The sequence below is a fragment of the Colletotrichum jinshuiense genome, chromosome 5, assembly GCF_051148585.1.
Source record: "Colletotrichum jinshuiense chromosome 5, complete sequence".
Lineage (NCBI taxonomy): Eukaryota > Fungi > Ascomycota > Sordariomycetes > Glomerellales > Glomerellaceae > Colletotrichum > Colletotrichum jinshuiense.
This window is the reverse complement of record NC_139312.1, coordinates 1,842,371-1,857,901: the sequence shown is the minus strand read 5'-3', so window position 1 is coordinate 1,857,901 and position 15,531 is coordinate 1,842,371. Positions and strand designations below refer to the sequence as shown.

Sequence of the window (15,531 nt, the reverse complement as noted above, 5' to 3'; positions counted from 1 at the left end):
CATCACAATAGTGCGCATCCGTTCCGCGAGGGTACATTTTGAATCTACGAAGTTCAAACAGTGAAGTCCCGTTGCTATGTGACGTTGAATCCTAGCATATGAGGTTGCGATGCCAGGGAAGGGGGGGTGGGGTTGAGCTATTGGGCAATCCGGGCTATCGGCAAGAGCTATGTTCGACGATGTTAATAGGAGTAAAGTACTCATTCGTCGAAGGGAGATGGGTAATCAGCAGCTAGAAAACATTCGAGATTGACATATGAGAAGTAAACTGCTCAGATAAAGCTGGCCCAGAAGACTGGAAATCACGCAGCCTCGGGGCCAGTAAGTTGCAAGCATCATTACATTGCCGCTGATGATGCGATACATCCCGACGTCGTATTTTCAACCTAACATTTTCATAAGACACTCTTATTTTCTAGCACATATTTACCAGTCCACAACAGTGGGTTTCTCTTTCAACCGAGATAAACTATCTATACCCGAATAGCATTTCCCAGGTACAATAGCTGCCTCTGTCGTAAAATGTGAGCTTACGACGAGCGTGAGGCCAGTCTTTATTTATGTTTAAAGCCCGACAGCCTTGTAACCAAAGGGGGTCATTCCCCAGATCCTCTTCATATTTTATCGTCGTGTAATTTTCCTGGGGCTCCTTGTGCATACATGTATGGGCCGGCGCCGGGATCCACATCACGGCAATCCGCCCGGTGGACCCGGCCTCCCTACATTAGTGCTTACAATACCCTACTTTCTCGATTCATAAGCAATGTCATTTGATTTCGAAAGAGCAAATGATGTTTGTGCCTCTGTATCTTTTTTTAATTTTAGGTCTGTCTTCCATTAGCCGAGGTTCCAGTCGCTCTCCTTAATCGATGGCGTCGAAAAGAGAATTATAAAAATAGACCCTTAAATACCTAGTTCACGTTGCACAGAAGCCACTGGCATGTTAATTTAGGACAATTCGTCAATTTTCTAATGGATGGTCTCACCTCCTGATTGTTTCAGGGAGCTACAAACAAAGATATAACAAACTATAACAGTGCTTTCACGTGTAACAACCATACTTATTCGGTTACCTCATTGCACACCGACTCGAGAACGCCGAGTGTTTTTTCTTTTCTTTTCTTCAGCATGGCTCATGAAGCAACAGACCCAAACCATGCATGAATATACCAGGTCTCAACAATTAGCATGGTAGCTATCATTCCCGTCTTGTAAAGGTTCTGTTATGCGTTGCCTCTGGATCTGTACATATTACAGTGCGTAAATATATGCACACTGCTATTGGCATCATCAAACCAACCCGGAGCTAAATAATAATTAGCCGGAAGGATCATTTGAAATGCCTACCACTTTCCTCTTACAACATTGAACCTTTTTCATTTTCTTCCTTTCCTTTTCCCAAACATTCACCAGTTAATAGCTATTACTGTTTTCCCGATAAAATCACAGTCATGAGTTCTGCAGGAGAGGTTGACCTCTGGTCACCTTTCACCAGCGACACACTGCTGGAGGTTCGTACTAGCACAATGAAGAAGATGCCAGGGCTAGAGGTCGAATCGGGTATATACAAGAATATAAGGAACGGACCTGTTCGCGTGTCGCATTTGGGCCTCGAGGCCGACGAGCACGATCCCACCTTTCATGGAGGCGTCGACAAAGCAATTCACGGCTGTGAGTAGCTCAACTCTGTTTCGTTTGGTGTGCGATAAGGCAAAATCCTGACGCTGCTCGCCCAGATTGCTCGTCGCATTATGCTGGTTGGAGAGAAGAGCACCCTGGCGTAGCAGACCGCTTCAAGCCGGGTGCCTTTGGCGAAAACTTCGTCACCAAGCACATGAATGAGCGGAATGTGTGCATCGGCGATGTCATCGCCGTTGGCGACGAGGTCGTGCTCCAGGTCAGCTTGCCGCGTCAACCATGCTACAAGCTAAACCATCGCTTTCAATTGAAGAACTTCGCGCCGACGACTTTCAAGTCCAGCAGGACTGGATGGTACTACCGGGTCCTCAAGGAAGGCTCTGTCAAGGCCGGCGATGAGATCAGACTCGTTGAGCGGAAGTGGCCCAAGTGGACCATTGAGAGGATACAGGAGTATCTTCACAGGAACCAAAATGACCTGGCCATGAATGAAGAATTGGCATCGATCCAAGAGTTGGGTAAGGAAAGTCGCGGTGCGTTCGAGCGACGAGTAGCCAAGGCCAAGTCTCAGGCAAAGAAGGAAAAGGGGGACCAGTGGCGCGACTTCAAGATCGTGGAGAAGACAACACAGACCCCGCGGATCGCATCATTTTCCCTCGAGGCCGTAAAACCAATTGAAGACGCAGAGTATCTGCAATCTGGCGCACACGTGAGACTCAAGCTTTCGAATGGTCTCATGCGTTCCTACTCCATCGTCTCTGGCGATCGCAACAAGTTCGAGCTCGGTATTGCCCTGGAAGACAATAGCCGCGGTGGATCTCGCTACCTCCACGAGTCCACAGCCGTTGGAGATATTCTTCAGGTTGGCCGGATCACTACTGATGTGAAAGTTGCCGGCGCGTCAAGCAACCACGTTTTTATCGTTGGTGGCATTGGGATCACCGCCTTCCTCGCCCTCGCCGAAGACTACCACGAAGTGCACTACAATTTTGAGATGCATTATGCTGTACGCTCAGCCAACGATGTACCGTTCCGGTCGCGCTTGGAAGCCCTTGGCAGCAGTGTTCGGCTGTACGACCGCTCCAAGGGCGAGAGGATGGATATTGACGATATTATACGGACGCTCAAGTGGAATAGCCATGTCTACGTCTGCGGACCAACGCGGATGACGGAGGCTGCAAGGAAGGCGGCAGAGGACCACGGTCTTGACGGGGGCGATGTGCACTATGAGGCATTCTCTGCAGACACGTCTGGAGATCCCTTTGACGTCGAGGTTGCGAATCGGGACGGCATGGTGTTGAGGGTGGCCGAGGAGGAGACGCTGTTGGAGGTGCTCAAGCGAGAGGTTGGGGGCATAGAGAGCAGTTGTGAGGTCGGCAACTGTGGGACGTGCAAGATTGTTCTGAAGACCGGCCAAGTAGATCATAGGGGCACGGCGCTCTCCCCAGAGGAAAAAGCCGGATCTATGCTGAGTTGTGTGAGCCGTGGCATCGGAAGGATAGCTATTGAAATTTGATTGAACCGGGTTTCGAGGGAACTTGTACACACACTACTCCCCCGTCACGACCTTTGAATATCTAGTTTGAGCCTCGTTACACGTTCTTCTCGAGGTCGTACCCAGAACCGTGCTCGACTTGAACGTGCACCCAATGTTGTCATTGAGAGTCAGTTATATCTGCTGGATCACCAGCTCTACGATTAGTTTTATGGATAGAATTACAGTGTCACTCCATGATTGTATGAATAAATATGTATCATTGTAGGAGTAAGGCAGCAAATATACGCATAGTCCTGTTGATTCGACTACGTCTTGATGATGGACACTGGGATCGCTCACCTTAGCGTTCACCCGGTGTGGCTGGAACTTACCGAAGGATAAGGCGAGCCAAAGAACAAAGCACAGACCACACACCAACAGCCCAGCCAATGAAATCACATACTGATAAGAAACCCAGTCCCACTTGTACTTTTTCTTTGGCTTGGATCCGACGAGATTTTTGGAGGCTTCACGATCTTTTCAGAGGACAAGCACGTTCTTGGTGTTGAACTACGCTGCCGTCAATATGTCACCCACTGAGTCGCAAGGCGATGGTTTTGTAACACTTCCTATAAAGCTGTCAGCCCTCCCATCCTGTCCCATCAATGGGCTCCACGAAATTCGTGTTCGACGAAACGCGCCCAAGATCCCGACCGAGATCGATGACCGCAGTCTATTCCTTAAGAACGTCCCCGTCGACAGCACCGAAGCTCACTTCCGACAAGTGTTTGCGGCATTAGTTGGACCTGGCCGGTTCGAGAGTATTGCGTTTGAGGATGAGCGGAGACCTGCCGCGGCCATCGACCCGGCTCAGGCTGTTAAGGTGTTGGGTTTCGGCAAGAAACGCAAGCGGGACGAACAAGAAGCAGAGGAGAGAGCAAGGGAGGAAGAGGTAGCCCGACTACCGGAGATCTGGACAAGGAGGCTGCGGAAGAGCGGCAGCAGCGCCATTGTCGTCTTGGCCGATGACAAGAGTGTTGAGCTTGTGCTGAAGGCCATCAAGAAGGCGCACAAGTCGAAAAAATTCCCAGTCTGGGGACAAGGTGTTTCCGAAGACACACCCGAGCTCGGTTCGCAATGGGTTTCTGCACACCTTCAACTGTCTCGCAGCGACAAGGCAGCGACTCAGAAATCTGTCCATGCATTCTTCAACCTGTTCAACCGCAAGGAGAAGGAAGCAGCGGAGATGGCCAAGAGGCTACGCAACGAGCCTGATCAGGATGGCTTCGTTACTGTCACCCGTGGTGGTCGTGTAGCGCCGGCAAGCAAGAACGAGGCTGAGGAGGCTAGGCAGAAAATGGTGGACAAGGCGGAGAAGAAGAAGTCAGAGACCACGGATTTCTACCGCTTCCAGCTGCGCGAACGTCGCAAGGCCGAGCAGGCCGCCTTGATGAAGAGGTTTGACGAAGACCGGAAGAAGGTCGACGCTATGAAGGAGAAGCGCGGGAAGTTCAGGCCCGAGACATGATTCTGCAGTGGATTGTCTCTTCGACCTACAAAACAAGATACCCATTTACAAAATACTGTTGATCTGTAAGTTGCTTACTTTTCTCATGCCTTTCCATTACACCTCACCTGATGACACACGCGGGGCCAGCGGAGCACCTTGAAGAGAAGGGCTTGTCCCGGATCCGGTGGTGCAGTGCCGATGAACACCGTGTTACTATATCTTCTCAAACCTGTCTGATATTCCAAGGAAGAAGCTTTTTCTTTTCTCTCGCAATATAGCTCATAGATAGCCGAGACTGACCAGGAACCAGACTACGACGGTCAGAGGACCGGCCATGAATGCCCAGTATTGTCGTAGCGGATATGCCATATCGGCCACCAAAATCCAGAATCGTCCTTGGTAGCTGCCCCCTAAGGATATCCCGTGGTCAGCAGGCACACTGCTGGGAATGCTCCTTAAGTCGGAGTCGAAGTGGAGTAAAAAAAAGAAAAAAAGGAAGGCCTATATCAGTCGAGTCGGAAAATAGAACCGCTATGGCACAGAATCACGGACCGGGCTGGTTTTAGCGACCGCCACGCCGTTCAGTGTTCTCGGCAGAAACAATACAAAGCCGCGTGTGCAATTTATCGCTCATGGTCTTTGATACCCATTCAACACTACTCCTATTCAAGTGTTTAGTCCCCCCCAAATCAAATATTTTTTCTTACACAGCCAGCCATAGTGGCTTTAGCGCCAAAGCCGTGGTATCACGCTTCTTAGCCAGTTCTAGCGGACAAATTTTCCTGCGCCTCAGAGTTGGGCTCCCGAAAGGGCGGTTCCTCGCGACTTGTGACTCGGGAGGATCAAGGCAGGAATCACTTCTGGTGCAGCTTAAGAGAAGAAGAAGAAAGAAAAAAAAAAAGACTCATCGCGTCTTTGACTGCATACAGCCCCGCCTCAAGGGCTTACAAAAGGCCCATTTCATCACGTTTGGTTTACGCTGTGCCGCATGACGACGTCCAACTGATTTAAGTGACCCCTGGCACAACGAGGGTTTTCGGTTATCGTCGCCGACTTTGGTGCCATGAACTGATTTGTGGTTTGCTGGCTCGGCGACAAGGTCAAATGAGGCATGGTCCAAGGAAGACCAGGCTTGCTCCGGAGCACCAACCTAGCAGAATCCTCTCTTATCCCACAACCTTTCTCTTTTCCATGTTCTTTATTTTCGAACATCTTTACGCTCCGAGCGACTTGTCCGCTTGAGCTCTGCCCCACAATAGCAATCCCAGTCTGGCATGTCCACCTCTCACCTGAAGTCGGTGTCCAGTTGGTGTGAAAACACGCCGCTTCTCACACGGACCTCATTGCGCTGGGCCGCGAATGCCTCTCTAAAAGGGGGTTCACAGCAAGCTGGGGTTGTTCATGGAAATGGTTAAAGACCAACTATGATCCAGGCACCAGCACACCGTGCCGCATGACGGAGTGTTTTTCCGTGGCACAGTCCAGGGCAGCAACTGGAGCCCCTGTTTGCCCCTCTCCGTGATTGTGTACCTGCCTTAAACATCATGCTAACTGCATATGCCACCCTTGGCACATGGGGATGGAGAGTGGCTGCATCAAGTTGCTGTGACAATTATATCCACGATGAAGCCACCAAATCCAGCTGCTGCGCGCTTCTTGCAGTTGGTACCAGGTTCAAGTAGCTTGCAAGCTACTATCCCTTTCAAGTTAACGCCGTCGGCCGATGTGGCTCGGAAACTACCGCCTCGCTCGACGCCTTATGAGAGCCATCAGGACCCCCCAATCAGTGTCCATCGTTGCCCTTTTTCGCAATTTCCCATGCCCCTTTCCCGCACCTGATTTGGCGTAGACCTGGATGTCCACCGACCAGTGCCCGGACCTTACGATGCTTGCCCCGTCGCCATCATTGGATTCTCGCATACACAGCTGGCATCGTGAGGCCTCGTTCGCAGCTCGCCTTTCCTATCTAGGACATCCAGACTGCATGGCCGATACAGTCCGGCCAAGATTGAGTCGAGTTTTCCCTACGGACTCGCTTAGCCGGCTGTCCAGCCGCGATGCCACTATGCCTCGCGGCGTGTAAGTGACTAGTCTGTCAGCGGCACAGGACGGATGCCAGAGCACCCGCGATGGGAGAGCATGGGCATCATAAGCAGCACGTTGTCCGCCTGCCATGGAGGCACTGTCTGTTCTTCTCTCCTCACGCAGCACATCTGTCAACAACCGTGCCGTCCAGCAGTCCCCAGAGCCATCTTGCTCGTCCAACGACGTATCCTACGTCAAGTCATTCGTTTATCTCTACCTAACTTATACCAAGCCTCTCGTTTAATAATTCTAATACAGTCAGTATGGCACCTTCGCTCTTTACTCTTGGTACGGCTGCCTTGGCCTTGGCGGGCGACGTTGTCGCCAAGCAGTTCTACCTTGACGATACTTACGACTCGGCGAACTTTTACGACAAGTTTGACTTTTTTGAGAGCAAATATGGTACCGGTGACTACAATGATGTCGACCCTACTTCGGGCTACATAAACTACCGGAACCGTGCCGATGCTCAGAAGCTGGGTCTCATCGACAACAGCAGCGGTGAAGTTTATCTGGGTCCCGATGCCCACAACGTCACCGAGTTCCCCGGTGTCGGTCGGTCTAGTCTGCGACTTGAAAGCAAGGCCATCTACAACAAGTCACTCATGATTGCCCGCTTTTCTCATCTGCCAAAGCCTGTCTGCGGTGCTTGGTCCGCCTTGTGCGTCTCCCAACAAAATATCTCAATGCCCAGGGACTAACATGACTGAAGCTGGTCGTATGGCTCTCCGTGGCCCCAGAAGGGTGAACTTGACTGGTTTGAGGGTTGGAACAACGCAGTAAGAATAGCCCTCACACAGTACTCTTCATGATCCATGCTAATCGACTATCATAGGCTGTCAACAAGCCTGCTGCCCACACCTATCACTCGTCCCAGCAGGGCCAGTGCATCATCAGCACGGCTGGTCAAACCTCTACGGTCGACACCCCCAACTGTGACCAATGGGCTCCCGGCCAATACGAGAATCAGGGCTGCACTGCCACTGCCGCCTCCTCTGATCCTTGGGGCTCCTCCTCCGGCGGTGTCTGTATGTGAAGTCGGCTTCTCCATGCATGGTACTCTTTACTGATGACGATTTGATAGATGCTGTTGAATGGACCGACGACTATATCAAGTTCTTTTGTGAGAAACCCCAACAAAGATATCCACTTATCACAGATCAACCATCTAATCTTGCTCCCAGCCTGGACTCACGGCGCCGCTCCCAAGAACATTGATTCTGACTCGCCTGATACCTCCTCTTGGGGCCTCCCTTCCGTGCTGATTTCCAACGACCTGTGCAACATCAACAACCACTTCTCGGACCAGAGGCTCGTCATCAACATCGACTTCTGCGGCGTCCTCGCCGGCAACGAATACATCTGGAAGGACCAGTGCGCCGCGTCGACCGGCCACGCCGTTTGCTCCACCTACGTCGCTCAGAATCCCACTGCGTATAAGGACACCTATTTCAAAATCAAGGATATCCGTATCTTCAAGGAGGGAAAGAAGCCCGTCGTCTCGGTCTTGACCTCCGCCTCGATTTCTACGTCTGCTTCAGCGTCCGCGTCGGTGTCCTCGTCCGCGTCGGTGTCCTCGGCTGCGTCCGCGTCTGCATCTACTACAGCGTCTGCCACCGTCTCTGCTAGCGAGAGCCATTCTGCATCTAGCGAATCTCACTCGGAAACCAGCACGGCCAAGATCACTGACAAGTCTGTCAGCCTCTCTGACTCACAGACTGCCAGTGACTCTGCTACCGCCACCGCGTCTGCATCTGCTACAGTGTCTGCCACCGTCTCTGCTAGTGAATCTCACTCGGAAACCAGCACGGCCAAGGTCACTGACAAGTCTGTCAGCCTTTCTGACTCGCAGACTGCCAGTGACTCTGCTACCGCCACCGCGTCTGCTTCTGCCACTGCTACTGCTACTGCTACTGCTACTGCTACTGCTACTGGCACCATCACGGAAAGCGTGAGTGCCTCCAAGACGGCAACTGCGAGCGCCTCAGGCTCAACCTCCACCAAGTCCAACAGCGATATCGACGAAGACGAGTGCACCGAGACTGCCACCGCCTCTGCTTCTGCCACTGCTACTGGCACCGTCACAGAAAACGCGAGTGCCTCCAAGACGGCAACTGCGAGCACCTCAGGCTCAACATCCACCAAGTCCAACAGCGATATCGACGAAGAAGAGTGCACTGAGACCGGCAGCGTTACCGACAAGCAAACTCAGACCTCGACGGCCCCCGTCGAACTGACCACCTCGACTGTCTACACCACCAAGGTTTCCACAATCACATCTTGTGCACCCACTGTGACAGACTGCCCGAATCGCATTGGTAGTGTCGTCACGGAGACCATTGCCCTCTACACCACCGTCTGTCCCGTCTCGTCAATTCCCGTACCCAAGCCAACGGAGCCGGTCGAGGGCAACGACAGCCACAGCAAGCCCGGCTCTGGTCCTAGTGTTCTCACCACAACCTTCACCACCGTCTACACAATCACCAAGTGCCCCGCTTCCGTGACAAACTGCCCCATCGGTAGCGTCACCACCAAGATTGTCACGACATCGGTTCCCTCCGCCGGCACTTCCGTCCCGGTTGTGACCAAGGTCATTCCTTCAGGACCCAACTCCGCCCCTGGCATCACCAAGACTCTCTCACTGGTCTCATCCTCCGGTGTCCCCCCTAAGCCCAGCGGTCCCAATGGCCACCCCCCTAGCTACAATGACACTACGCCAGTGACTAAGGCTTCCACTCTCACCAGTGTCAAGCCCTCGGGCACCGCTCCTGGCGCCTCAAACGTTGGCTGCTCCGGCGCCAGCTGCCCGACCAAGCCGGTCGTCGTTGTCAACGCTGCCGTCCAGGCCGGTGCCAGCTTCGTGCTGATGGCCCTTGGCGCCTTTGCTGCCTTTGCCTTGTAGATTTTTGTATTTACAACCTCATGTATGAAGCTGTTTGGGTAGATTCATGAACAATGTTTAATATGTATTGAGTGCGGATCAAAGTAGCTACATATACTGGGAAGGGTTCCTTCAGCTTTCTTTTCAAACTCGCGGGTATCCTGATCATTCGAGGACATCTTGAACCGGCATGGCTCATGACCTCTCGATGTGCTAGGTATTCATTCATTGAATAATTGAATAATAAGTATTGGGGCTTGTTGCTCGTCACCACCCATTTTGATGCCTGCAGACGCTGTTTAATCACGTCTTCAACCAATGGCCGGAAGTGCTCGCCTCTAGAGTTTGAGTTATTGACGCACATGAGGTGATGTTACATTCCACAAGGTGGTTTATCGTTGCCGTCATCGAGAGATTCCAATTTTTGTCTAATGGCTTGATGGCCTCCAAAAGCCTTTTACTAATCTACATGAATGATGCTGCTGGATCCCCCTCCGTCCGCCCTCATCGCTCCAAGATTGAATTCCAGGAGCAGAGGATATTGCTACAAAAACACTCCCGCCCGCTTGCCCATTGCAGAGCGGCTACTTGCCCTTTACTGCTTATGTGATGATAATTTTCTTTTTCGTTATCAAATGTCTCCTGTCTTCTTCATCCGGCTCGGTAGAAGCTGCCCATCGAAATGCTGCTGCTATTTGTATTCTCTTGTGCCAGGAACGTGAGCCTATCTGCCGCCCTTTTGCAACTTGGTGATCTCAGTCTGGTACCGAATCTTGAAGCCGTTGCAGAGCGCTCTCATGTCGGGATAGGCCTGCTTAAGCAGCTCGAAGCCGCCGGGTATGACTCGGACGGGCCACGAGTTGACCCGCGACGAGCGACTCGCCTTGAAGCACAGCCAGAAGTAACCGGGATGTTTGGGGTCGATACAAAAGGCGTAAGCGGACCGGTTGGGGTTGGCGTCAATGTACGTTGTAAGCCATTTCTCTGTAATCGAGGTTAGCTGGGTTCAGCCATGTCAAAGGGTGACACGGATGCACTCACCCAGATCCGTCTTGGATCGCTTCTCAAATTTCTCATGCTGCATCATCTCGTCCACCTTCCTAGACATGGCCTCGATGTGTTCATGGATTAGTTCGTCCAGATCCTTGTAGGTGAACTTGCCGCCCACCCTGAGCAGCTTGCCTACGGAGAACTCGGTCTCCTTTTGCAGTTCAAGGACGTCGACATGCTGGAAGACACCATCGGCGACCTTCCAGGTAATAGCCAGATGATCGTTACCCTTTGAGGAGGGTCGGATAATGACCTCGCCGGCGGCCTGAGTGCCAAGCCATTGCTCCGCCTCCAGACCGTTGAAAGGCTTGAACATTGGGTGTTTGATTACTCTTTGGGTGCGGCCGGTGGTCTTGTCCTTTTCGCGGAGCTCTTCCTTATCCGCCGCCTCTAATCTCTCATCCCACTGTCCATGCCCATGATACAGCGGACGCTTGTACGGGCGCTTGACCTCGGCGTCTCTTGCGGATAGTTTGGCAAGAAAGTCCTTGTAATTTATATCAAGGACTTTAGCTTGCACTGTCTGCCCGTTTGTCAGAAGACCCCTGACACGAACGCCGTCGGGGCCATCGTGTGACTCGATACGGCCTTCGATACCGCAGTCCAGCTTAACAATGGCAAACTCTTCTTTCACTACCCGTATGTTGACAGGGATGATCATGCCTTGAGCAAGAGTGTCCTTTGTCTCACCGGTGAACATGGTGAAGATCTCGCTTGCGCTGAGAGCTGCGAAATTTCGCCGCAATTCTTCGTAAGGAGCCTGGAGTTCGGCTCGAATAGTCTCGAGCGTGGCGCGTTTCCTCTGGCTGTAGTTGCGCTCGAGTTGCTCGGCATATTCCTCAAGGATGAGCTCATTGACCTTTTCTTGTTCGTCTTCCTTGAAGAGCTTTCGGACAATGGCTCCAGGCCCATTATGGTCGGTCTCTGCCTTGACATCCTCCTCGTCAAGTTCCAAAGCGTCTGCTGCCATTTTGCGGCCCAATTCATAATCCTCTGGATGAACACGGGTGTTATCAAGGGGGTCTGAGGTGGGGTTTGTTGCGTCGTAGTCGATGAAAAGAAAACTGGCGCAGTTATTCCAGACTCTGGGACCCACGACTGGCAGCTTCCCACTATCGGGATCGCCGACCAGTTCATCTCTGCTGCTTACAGAGCCGCCGTTTGCATTAATGGCTTTGATAACACTAGTAGCCTTTCGAGGACCAAGACCTGCAACGTAAGGCAGCAGGTTAGCTGTGTAGGAATCGCCAACTGCCTCGTTAATGTTAACACCGCAGAGGTTGACCATGTCGACCATCGCCGACTCGAGATGCTTGAGCAGCTTCTCTTGGGGCAGCAGATTTTGACAGGGATGGAAGGCGAGCGACGTAATGTCCTTCCCAAGAGCCGCATACTCCTTTAGCGGGGTTTGCATATAGTGCGCCAGAGCAATGCAGTATCTTGTCAGGGAACTGAGAGTAGGATGTTCGGCGACTGCCCGTGGGCTGTCTTTGTAGAGACGAGCGACTTCATCGTTCACCACGATGACTTCGAGTGGTTCGGTGCGATACTCGCCAAGCTCAGGATCATCGAACTCTGGACCCATCAATCCCTTCTCATTGATCAAGCTCTCCAAGTCTCTCACAAGCTTCTGTGTATCCGCGGACCATCCGCTGACACCGATGGCATCCGGACGACGTCTGTTGACAATTTCAACAAATTCTTCGCGGGCTCGCTCGTCACGGGCCAGGTTGCCCAGTTTGCCTTGCTCGATCACCCGGCCGTCTTCCTCGACTGAAGCCCAACAGGTGGGGTCACGGGCTGGATCAGCCATGCCATTTGATAAAGTGATTATGCGAGGCAGAGTGCCGAGAATCATGCCCTTAGGCTTGTATGGTGCTTGGTCAAGCCTCTTGGAGTACTCTTCACGGCAGGCTTTGAGCACTTCTTCTTGACACGCAGTGCGAAGCGACTCCTTGACACCCTTGGCAATGATCTTGGACAGGCGGGGAACGACAAAATCAAGCACTTTCTGACGCTCGTCGTTCCAGCGGTCTGCAAGCTCACTGTAGTTGTCTGAGATGAACTCTTGGCGTAATTGGCGCTTGAAGCCATCATCGTTCTCCAGTGTCAGTTTGACCTCAATGAGGCCCTCTTCCTCGGCCTTCATCATCTTGAGGTACAGATCTGGCTGGCGAGCAACATCTGCGATGGTTTGGTTGATAAGGTATTTGACCTCATAGAATGGATGCGACTCGTCAATTTTCTTCAAACCCTTTTCTGTCCGGCGACAACTGATCTCGCCCATTTGGTAGAAGTTCACTCTGAAATGCTTGCGCATTCGAGGGTTGACGTAAAGCTCCTCCGCATACATTTGTCGGGCAGCGTACATGACGGAATCGCCCGTCTGGAATTCCTCGTCCGTAAGAGAATCGGCGAGATCATCCGGCAGTTGGCTGTCATCATCGGCCCAGACCTTGTTGCCCTCACGAAGTGTGTTTTGGGCAAACCGATCCGGGGTGATTCCGTAGGCGCGGACAAAACCAGAGGCCTTACTCCTCCTGACTCTGTCAAAAAGGTTGGATTTTGAACCTGGACGCTTCATCTGGTTGCTATTCCCGTTGATTGAAGACAAATCCTTCAGCTCGGCGGCGTACTGAAAGTGAAGGTAATCCTGTAAATCTTGTAATTCTTCCATCGTCGCAGCTTGGGGAATCATGTCTTCGAGAACGTCATCCTTGATGCTAGCAGTAGACTTTAGGTTCTCGAAGGCCTTTTCTAACGCGTTGCGCTTTTCGATAAGCGATCGAAATTTGATGTCGAGTTCCAGAATGCGCCACAGATCATCCTGGGTGAGCAGCTTATCTGCACTAACAATGTGCTCAGGGGCGTCGGGGTCGTCGCGATGGTCGGGGTTCTTTGTCTTTTTGGCGTGGATTAGATAGTCCTTGCGGTGTTGAAAAACGTAGGGAACTTCAACATCGTCGACAACGAAGAACTCGAGAACCTTGCCGATGGCCTTGGTAAAAGGCCCGTGAAGTTCGGACTGCAGTAGCTTCTTGGGCCACATCAAGCCTGCAATCCACCGAGCCTCTTCCTTGAATTGCTCGGCGCTGATTTGTAGATGCTTAAAAGGTTTGCGGTCGAGCTGGAATCTTTCGGGCTCATCCGTGAATCGGATCTGGTTGTCCTCGTCGGTCAAGAGCTTCTCCTTCAGCTGTGAAGGCTCGAAAACATCCTTCAGCTCGATGACCTGCTCCTCACGTTCGCGGTCCTCTTCTTCGTCTTCCATCTGAAGGGCCCAGTCATAGTCCTCTCCGTTTCCGAAGATTGCTTCCATATCCTCCAGAGCATCTTTATCAAGGCCGGCGGTATCAACGACACCTCCCACACCTTTGTCGCGAGGCCGGGCAACTTCAGCATCTTCAAGTTGACGCGCACGTTCGTCCTCGTCCTCCGGGAAATCTTCCTCGATAAAGTCGTCGAATTCATCGGCTTGGGACCGGTAGTTTGCTCGGCCGTAGGGTCGGTGGTCGTTGGTTTCCTCGTCGTCATCCGAGAACATGTCTTCCAAGCCACGGCGCTCAGTACCACGGTCATCCTCGTCTCGGTGTCCCCGTTTCAGACGCTTGAACTTGGGCTGGAGAGTAAGTCAGTAGGCGTGTCATTACGGCGCAACGAGTGGCGTACCTGTGTAGGTGCTCGACGTTCAATTTGTTCCCCGATCAGCTCCAGATCATCCTCATCCAGCTGTTCCTCTTCTTCTCTGTCGCGATGCTCTCGCTTCCGCTTCATAGCTCGCTCGTGGGCATCGGATTCCTCGCCTTCTTCCTCTTCTTCGTCTTCGTCGACAATAAATCCTTCACGAACCTGCAGAAACTGGGTCAGCAAGTCGATGGACCGCAAGTATATGGCGATTGCCTACTTTGCGCGCCTCCTCCTCATCCTCGTCATCCTCTTCCTCTTCGGAAGAATCCTCAGGGGCTGCGTTCCTCCTGCGCGAAGAAACGGGGTCGCCATCTTCATCCATGGACTCCTCATCGTCATCATCGAGCTCGGCCTCGCCGTCTACGAAGTCACGCATTGACTTGCTCATGTTGAGATTGCCAAGAAGGGAAGTCGCGGCGCGTGTAAAGTTAAGTCGTGCTCGGTAGGTGATAATTGGCGGCGCGACGCGAACGTTGATGGACCCAGGTAGTCTCTATCCCGGAAACAAAAGGAAGGCCCTGTATTTGTCTCGAGGTAAACGGTAGTCGAGGTGAAGTTTTCGGATGGCTGAGGGGAAGAATGTGATCAAAGGCTGAAGGTCGGCGTCCTTGGCCAGGCAAATTTCAGTCGCCGCTGCACACCTGCACCTGGAATAATTGAAAGCTTGGACCTCCCAAGGTACCTACACACGCGCGCCTCGTTTCGACATCAGCCTCGTTGAGTTGGGGCTAGCAAGAAGTTGTTCCGAGTTCCCACCTATCTTATCAGTTTATCCGACATGGCCACTTTCATCATCTCCAAAAATCCACGTGCGTCCATTGACCCCATCCCCCTGTTAGAGGTACATACCGGTATTCCGTCAATTTTCGAAGACAAGCTACCCCAGGCTCATGCTTTACTTACGTCCCGCCACTCAAAATCGTCGTTTATGACTCGATTAAATTTCTGTGTACCACTAGGATCAGAGCATCTAGTCTTCAAAGAGAAAAAAAAGAAAAAGAAAAAACCCTCTTTTATTAAACTGGCTACTCAGGTTAGCAGTCTCTCTTCGTTGTAATGCAACAAGGTATCAATACGAAAGGGACGGGCACACTAGGCCATTATGGTCGTCACGGCGGTTATGGTTCCAGACCCTTATCCCGCTCCGTCCCGACCCCGCCGGGGCAAACTGAGAGCCTATGCATGTCACTAGAACAGGCGGGA

General features: G+C 52.1%; 4 protein-coding genes across 4 annotated transcripts; 3 read left to right on the top strand and 1 right to left on the bottom strand.

Moving 5' to 3' along the window:
• Positions 1 to 1,451: 1,451 nt before the first annotated feature.
• Positions 1,452 to 3,154, top strand: EsH8_V_000475 (pyruvate kinase-like protein; the record flags this gene model as incomplete). The annotated part of the gene is made up of 2 exons (XM_083272991.1): positions 1,452 to 1,671; positions 1,737 to 3,154. 2 exons carry the CDS (start codon positions 1,452 to 1,454, stop codon positions 3,152 to 3,154), a joined length of 1,638 nt encoding a protein of 545 aa, XP_083125706.1.
• A 547-nt stretch (positions 3,155 to 3,701) lies between these two features.
• Positions 3,702 to 4,643, top strand: EsH8_V_000474 (ribosomal RNA-processing protein 7-domain-containing protein; the record flags this gene model as incomplete). The annotated part of the gene is made up of 1 exon (XM_083272990.1): positions 3,702 to 4,643. The coding sequence occupies one exon, from the start codon at positions 3,702 to 3,704 to the stop codon at positions 4,641 to 4,643; it is 942 nt and encodes a 313-aa protein (XP_083125705.1).
• A 2,330-nt stretch (positions 4,644 to 6,973) lies between these two features.
• On the top strand, positions 6,974 to 9,612 carry EsH8_V_000473 (glycoside hydrolase family 16 protein; the record flags this gene model as incomplete). Its single annotated transcript, XM_083272989.1, has 5 exons — positions 6,974 to 7,371; positions 7,423 to 7,489; positions 7,546 to 7,738; positions 7,795 to 7,833; positions 7,895 to 9,612. The coding sequence occupies 5 exons, from the start codon at positions 6,974 to 6,976 to the stop codon at positions 9,610 to 9,612; spliced, it is 2,415 nt and encodes an 804-aa protein (XP_083125704.1).
• Positions 9,613 to 10,315: 703 nt separating this feature from the next.
• On the bottom strand, positions 10,316 to 14,716 carry EsH8_V_000472 (chromatin-remodeling histone chaperone SPT6; the record flags this gene model as incomplete). The annotated part of the gene is made up of 4 exons (XM_083272988.1): positions 10,316 to 10,575; positions 10,633 to 14,260; positions 14,311 to 14,490; positions 14,546 to 14,716. The coding sequence occupies 4 exons, from the start codon at positions 14,714 to 14,716 to the stop codon at positions 10,316 to 10,318; spliced, it is 4,239 nt and encodes a 1,412-aa protein (XP_083125703.1).
• Between the last annotated feature and the right edge of the window lie 815 nt (positions 14,717 to 15,531).